The sequence below is a fragment of the Gossypium hirsutum genome, chromosome D12 (assembly GCF_007990345.1).
Source record: "Gossypium hirsutum isolate 1008001.06 chromosome D12, Gossypium_hirsutum_v2.1, whole genome shotgun sequence".
In the NCBI taxonomy this organism is placed as follows: Eukaryota; Viridiplantae; Streptophyta; class Magnoliopsida; order Malvales; family Malvaceae; genus Gossypium; species Gossypium hirsutum.
Window position 1 is genome coordinate 546102 of NC_053448.1, and position 8117 is coordinate 554218.

An 8117-nucleotide genomic window follows, 5' to 3' on the forward strand; every position below is an offset into this window, starting at 1 on the left:
GAAAGTTAATTTCACATTTCACTATTATGTCTTTTGTATTCATTTCTTTTATATTTTGCATGCATAGCGAAATTGTGACAAGTAAATATTAGCTCATTGATTGTCTAAGTTCAAACTGAAGATAAGTGGCATTGTAGGAATATTTACATTGCGAGGAAGGCAACTTACTTCAGCAGATAGTCTAAATGAGTCCAAAATCCTGTAAAAGAATCAAAGTGAGCATTTGATTCAAACACTTAGAAGGATTATTATGTCGTCTACAATTCCAATTGGGGATATAACTAGTCTTGGTTATCGGAGCAGTTGACTCCATAGGTAGAGGCATAGATGTATTCATTGGTAGAATAATACATTGGACAGGACCCAAGATGAATTAATTCTAAATCCGTTTGTGAATTAATTCACTTGTAACATTCATCGTATGATTTACCTAAATCCTAAGTTAGTCACTGACCATGCATATGTAACTCATGTGCTCTAAAGATGATCGAGCCCATAGCAGGTATGTTGGGTACATGACTTGTGTATGGCATGGCTTTACTAGCAATAATGGAATTCATAGCTCAATTAAAGAATTAATGATATCCTCTCATTGGCATTTTGTCGATTGATAAATATGGAACGTGGCCATTGGTTGCTTATTCTCGAATGAGCAATTTATCACAGTCATTTGTTGACAGTGATCATATTAAATCATTAAGAAGACACAATGGTGACAATGAAATAAAATAGGATTGTATTGAGTGAACGAATTTAACTCAAAGGAATAAATGATATCATATGAGGGTAACACACACATGACGAGGTCATTGGCCAAAATAGTTGGATGAATTATTTTCGTAAAGAGTATACAATAAGCAGTTTTCAATTATGGTACTTCTTGTGGATTGACTCCATTATTAAGTAATTGCGAATTATCAGAACGATAATTTTGGACATAATTGCAATTACTAGAGCCTAATTGTATATGTCTGATTAGTCTTTCCGCTAGCTCAACAAGAGCGCAACCGAACTACATTTAAATAAGAAGAAAATTCTACGACTTTGGAAATAATTTAATTGAGTCGATTTATTTTATGTGGAATTAAATTTGGTGTTCGTAAGAATTGTTCAACTAGATTAAAGATTTTTCTTGAAAAATTAATTTAGAAAATCTAAGCGATTTTTAAAAAATTAATTTTGATAAAGTAAAATTAAATTAATTAAACTTAATATGATATTTTTTAAAATTAATGTTCAAGTTAGATAATTGGCTCAATAGGTAATTGAACTTGAAAATTGGACCTGGGATCGTAAATTGAGCCGAAGAGCCTAGACCCGATACTAAGACCCAAAAAACTGGTCTAATCGGGCCCAATATGTGAAACCAGGCCGACGGTCCAACCGGTGGCTAAACCAAACCGGTTGGATCGTCACTAACCCGGATCAAACAGACAGTAACCGAACCGAATCGGGTGTCGTAAAGGTACCGCACCTGCATCACCGAAGACGGCACTGCCGATGGCTGCGGCAGTGGTGTTCCAATGGCCGACAATGGTTGGTCTTCGATGGTTAAACAGTGGAAGAGTTACCTTCTTACTTAGATTCTACCAGAGAATTTGATTTCAGATTAACTATTCAAAAATAATATTATTTAATATTAAATATAAATAATATTAAATTAAATTTAATACTTATCTTAATAGTATTTTATTTATTTAATATTAAAGTGGTTATCTTAATATTAAATATTCTATTATTTTCATTTAATGTTTATAAACAATCTATTATTTTAATAAGATTTAATATTAAATTTAATCGAATATTTATAAATATTATATTAATTTAATATTAAAATGATTAAGTTTAATTATAGTTGAACTCTCTAAACTCTCCCTATATAAAGAGAGCATTGGGTAATTATTTTTACACACACTTGAATTCAAGAGAAAGTTGTAGAGAAAAAAAATCCTTTAAAGAGATTATTTCAGAAAATTTCTAGAGATATTTTTTTATTTACAACTTGACCCAAAAAGTTTAGAGAAATTATGAAATTATCCCACTAGTAATTTTTGTGAAAATTTTTCTGATTCGAAGCAAGCCTACACTCGACAGACGTGAGCTTGAGGATAGTGGAGAAGACTACTCGGTCAAAGTGCTCATCCTAAACAAATCGAAAAGGTATAATTTTGATTTAAGTGTTTATTGCTTTAGATATCACAACCAATATCTTGTTTTGGAAAAATTTTTAAAACTCTGATTTTTCTCTAAATTTATTTTCCACTGCGTTTTTCAAACCCGTTTTTTCCAACACTATCCACAAGCTTTCAAGTTTCATTTTTATTTATCATGGTGATTTCATTTTTCATAGTTGTTCGCCATTCAATTTCTTGAGCAGCTTTTTCAAAAGTGACTGGTTTTAGCTTCGCCAGATTAACTGTTGATAGATTTCAATTATGGGTCTAGTTCCTCATATTGGTTGCTCATCAACTATATCATTTTCAGTTTGGTCGCCAGTGGCTCGCAAGTCAGGTTTTGAACCCCCTTGTTCACACATATCTTCCTCTGTTGTAGTCCAATTCTAGATTTTTCTTTCATCAAACTTCACATCTCTGCTTATGATCACTTTCTTGGTGAAAGGATTATAGATTCTGTATCTTTCTTAACACTGGAATATCCAATAAATATCCCTGGCTGTAATCTACTGTCCAGCTTGCTTCTTTTCTATTCTAGAACATAAACAAAACAGGTGCAACCAAATACTTTTAAATGTGAAACTAGAGGTTTAGAACCATACCAGACCTCAAATGGTGTCTTCCCTTCAACCGCTTTAGTAGATAGTCTGTTTAGCAGGTAAACAGCAGTGTTTACTGCTTCTACTTAGAAATCATTTGGCAGTTTACTTTCAAACAGCAAGTAACGAGCCATGTCCATTATAGTTCTATTTTTTCTTTCATTTACTCCATTCTGTTGTGGAGTGTATATATTGCTAAATTGATTATGAATATCAGACTCTTCGTAAAATTTTTCAAACTTTTCTGAAGTGTATACTGCCTCATTGTCTAGTCTTACCATTTTGAGCTTACGGTCACTTTGGTTAACCATGGCTTTAAACTTGAAGAAGATTTCAGTCACCTCGAACTTGTTCTTCATGAAGTACACCTAACAGAACCTTGTACTATCATCTATAAACAACACAAAGTACCTACTTCCATTTAGCGAACTTGTTTTCATAAGTCCGCAAATGTCAATATGTACTAAGTGCAATTTTTTAATGGCTTGCCATGCTGTGTTTGCAGGAAATAGAGACCTCACCTATTTCCTAAGCTGACACACTTCACATACATCTTCATGATCAGCCATATTTGATAAATTTTCAACCAGGTTATTCTTGGACATTTGACTTAAAGATTTGTAATCAACATGTCTCATTCTTTTGTACCATAGTTTTGTTTCATTCAGCGAGCTGATATATGCTACTGAAGTTGCTAAGTTCCAATTGACTGTAAAACTTCTATCTGCAATATTTATTTATATGAGTTCGTATCCACTTGGATCAAGGATTAGACATTTGTTATCCTTAGATACTACAAAGTAATTTTTCTCGAGTAGCTACCCTACATTTAGTAGGTTTTGATCTATGTTAGGAACTAAAAGAACATCTGTGACAAGTTTAGTACCTAATGAAGTTTTGATCAAAATATCCCCATTTCCAACTGCCTCAATATACTGGCTATTTCCAAATTTTACCTTGGAATGAAACCTTTTGTCAACATTCTTGAAGATGCTCATATTTGTTGTTATGTGAGTCGTACAACCACTATCTACAAGCCAATTCTTTTTTACTCTGCTGGAGAGTTCTTATGGTATGGCGAGTTGGGCTTCATAAGAAACTGTGAACATCAGTTCTTCTGCTTCTGCTATCTATGCCTCGGCATTTTGTTATTGAATATGCCCTTTGTTTTTGCATACTTTCTCTACATGGCCAAACTGCTTGCAATTTTTGCATTGAGCATTAGGCCTGAACCAACAGAACTTCTCAGGATGCCCCAACTTTTTGCAGTATAAGCACAATGGATAATTTTTCTTTCCACTGTCTTTATTTGATTTCTCCTTCTTGTCTGACTAGCTTTTTTTTTCTTTCTAACTTGAGGAGCTCGCAGCATTTATTTTTCTGTCTTGAAAAGCTCCTTCAACATGTTCTTCTTCTCTGCTTACCCTTCTTTGTTCTAAAGCATACAGAGCATTGATTAGCTTTGAGAGTGAGATGGTTGTTAGATCCTTTGAGTCTTCTAGTGAGGATATCTTTGATTCGTATCTCTCAAGAAGCGAGGTAATCACATTCTCAACTACTTGACTATCCGCAAATTGGTCACCTAGTAGTCTTATTTGGTTCATAACTATCATGATTTGATCTGAATATTGCTTCACAATCTCAGTTTCCTTCATCTTGAGATTTTCAAAATCTCGTTTGAGATTTCTCATCTGTTGTTGCCTTGTCTTCTGTGAACCCTACAACTCTTCCTTGAGCTTATCCCAAGCTTGTTTGGGAGTATCGCATGCCATGATTCTTGTAAAGATCATGTCTGAAAGACCATTTTGTATGTAAGACATCGCCTTGTGCTTTTTGGTGCATTCCCCACTGTGTTGTTTCATTTGAGCAAGTGTGAGATTTGGCCTCAACGTTGGTGGTTTTATTTCAGCATTTACAATTTTCCAAAGATCAAAAGCTTAAAGATAGGTTTTCATTTTCACTACCCAAATGTGGTAGTTTTCTCTTGTAAAAATAGGGGGTGGTGGTGGTGTAAAGTTTGCAGAAAACATTTTTTATGAAAATACGCCATCAAAGAGAAATGGCTCTAGATACCAATTGTTGCATTTTTTATGAAGAAAGGATTGAAACAGAAGCAAAAAGAATAAAAATTTTGGTGAAAGATCAACTTGTGATCAACTGTTTCATTAAAAAACTGATTACAATGTTTATAGGAACAAGAAATATTAAATAAGCTAAAAATAATAATAAAATAATTACAACTTGGCTTAGTCTTGCAAATAGATTCAGTTAACTTGCTTCCTTATTGGCTGGTTTCAGTCTAATCAGCAAGCAAAACGACTAATAAAAAATTATCACTGTTTCAGTACAACTTGACAACTTGCAGGAGAAAGAGCTCGCACTATTGGAGAGCTCACAGTCTCGGTGAGCTCGAAGTGTTGATGAGCTCGCAGATATGGTGAGCTTGGGGCTCGCAGTGTTGAAGCCTGGGTTTGCATAAATGGCCATTTTACAACAACGTGTTGGTCTTTAATTAGCTCCATATTCTTTAGAGTTGAGCAAATCTACTTCTTCTTATGTATGGGGTAGTTAATATGGTATATAGATATGTCACCTTTGTTAGAGGTGTAATCCCTACAATGTGTGCTCGTCTTATTATGAGTCTGGGAGGGTTTTTGAATCTTGATCGGTATGATTTGATTCTCGCAGTTCTTTAGTTCATAAGGTACTCTGCAAAGTTGGTAAACTCAAGGGTTTTTTACAGAAATAATATAAAAAAATAAAAAATTACCAAAATGTTATAACTTTTTTTTACCAAAAAATATATAATTTTTTTATTTACCAAAATATATAAAAAAGAAAAAAAACCTGAACTGATTTGACAACTCCCTGGGTGGAGGGAAGCAGGTTGGCGGCACCAGTGGAGGGAACCAGGTTGGCGGCACCACCCTTGAATTTAAGGGTGGTTGGTTGGTGGGGGGAAGAATGAGAGGGGAAGAAGAAGAAAGAAAGGAAGAAAGAAAAAGAAGGAAAAAGAAAGGAGAGGAAAGAAAGAAAAAGAAGGAAAGAAAAGGAAAGGGGAGGAAAGAAAGAAAAATAAGGAAAGAAAATGAAATGAGAAGAGAAAAAAAGAAAGAAGAAGAAGAGGGAAGGAAGGAAAAAAAGAAAATAAGGTAATTTTTATTATTAATTTAAGATTTTGTAATATTTGTGTGTTAAAAAATAATGTTAAGTACATTTTACGTATTTTATTAATTTATTTAGGATATATAATTTTTGAGATATATTTAGCATGAAAAAATTCATGGTATGTACATTATATGTTGATTAGCAATTTTTTTTATGAAATTGACTTAGGATGTTGAAATTAGTTTTGTTAGGAAAATAACATTAAAAGTAAAATGATAAAGAAATATATTTAAGAAAACATAAAATACGAAAAGAAAAAATGAAAAATTATATATTCACCGAAAGTAAGAAAATTGGAAAAAAATTATATCTTTAATAAATTTTAAACATAATGCACTGAAAAAGTATAAAATTATAAAATTTAAAATGACAATATTTTTTAAAATAATAAAATGCGGAGAGAAAAATACGAACAAATGGCCAAAATAATAGTGTATTACTAACTTTTTAAAAAATTGAGAAATAGTTAATACAAATATTTTTAAAAAATGTAATGAAATAATATAAAGTAATAAAATAAAAAAATAAAATATTTTTATTGAAAGTAATAAAAATCGGGAAAAAAATACGAGCAAATGGCAGGGATAAGGATTTTTTTCTTACACCAAATAAAAAACCCGTTTTTAGTAAATAAAAAATATATAATATTTTGGTATTTTTTTAATGTTTTATTATGGGTTTTATAAAAAAATAATATAAAAAAATAAAAAATTACCAAAATATTATAACTTTTTTTATTTACCAAAATATATATAATTTTTTTATTTACCAAAATATATCAAAAAAAAGTAAAAAATAAAAAAAATAAAAAAAAGGAAAAAAACACACTAAATTAATAAATTAATTTTACACTAAATACACTAAATAATACGAGTAAATGGCATGGATAATGGTTTTTACACTAAATTAATTTTAAAAACACACTAAATTAATAAATTTAAAACATTATGTAAAATTATAAAATTAGAAATGAAGATATTTTTTAAAGTAATAAAATGCGGAGAAAAAAATACGAACAAATGGCCGAAGTAAGAGTTTTTTACTAACTTTTTTTTCAACTTGCAGGCATCGCAATAGCTTCATTGATTAGCACCAAAAGCCACATATCTGATGTGGCTAATAACGCGGTATGATTTATTATTTATTAATCACAGGTTCTATTTATTTAAAAAGGATAGACGTACAAAGAAATAATGTTATCGTAAAAATTTTTCTGTAATTTAACACCATCAGGACTCGTACCGAGTTTTAAGGGGCCGTGTGAGTGTTTTGAAGAATACTCCGGATGCACGGTTGATGGCGTACTTAGAGCTAGCCGGATTTGGGTCCGTAGCACAGATCTGGTACACCGTCTTGCGCTTTGATTTATTATCTGCGCTAGTGGAGCGGTGGCGCCCAGAGACCCACACTTTTCATTTTCCGTGCGGGGAGTGCACGGTGACCTTGGAGGATGTAGCGTTGCAGCTTAGGCTCCCAATTGACGGGAGTCCCGTAACGTGATTATCTGCATTTACCGATCCGGATGCACTTTGCTATCAGCTTCTAGGAGACTCACAAGGGGACGGTGAGTCATATTTTTCGGGCTTACAATTTACATGGCTGAAAACCAAGTATGGACAATTATCAGTGACAGCCACTGAAGGCGAGTTGATGTGCGCTGCTCAAGCGTACATCATGCATATCATAGGGGGAGAAATCATGCCTGATGCAAGCAACGACAAGGTGCATTTGATGTACTTGCCCCTGTTAGTTGACTTGTCCAGTGTTAGCTCCTATAGTTGGGGCTCAGCCGTGCTAGCAGTCTTGTATCGAGAGCTTTATCGGGTGACAGATCCGAAAGTTCGCGACATTGGCAGATGCCTCTCACTGCTGCAGTCCTGGGCGCTGTATCGGATGCCATTTTTGGCATCGATTAGACACCAACCGTATGTTTATCCACTGCTGAACAAGTGATAAAATATAACTTCTTATTATTTATAGTCATAATATATTGACTAATGTTACCAACTACAAACGCTATATTTGTTTTTTGTAGGTAGAGTGCTCGTCCGGGTATCGGGAAGTCGTACAATGTCCCGCTATACCGCCTCATGATTGAACAGTATGCCCAGGATGGGGTAAGATGCTATTCTAATATTCATGCTATTCTAATATTCATGACATCTTACTGTCTATA

General features: G+C 33.1%; 1 protein-coding gene across 1 annotated transcript; it reads left to right on the forward strand.

Annotated features, from left to right (window-relative positions):
* Positions 1-7237: 7237 nt before the first annotated feature.
* On the forward strand, positions 7238-7894 carry LOC107920996 (protein MAIN-LIKE 1-like). Its single transcript, XM_016850844.2, has 2 exons — positions 7238-7432; positions 7481-7894. Exons 1-2 carry the CDS (start codon positions 7238-7240, stop codon positions 7892-7894), a joined length of 609 nt encoding a protein of 202 aa, XP_016706333.2.
* Positions 7895-8117: the final 223 nt, after the last annotated feature.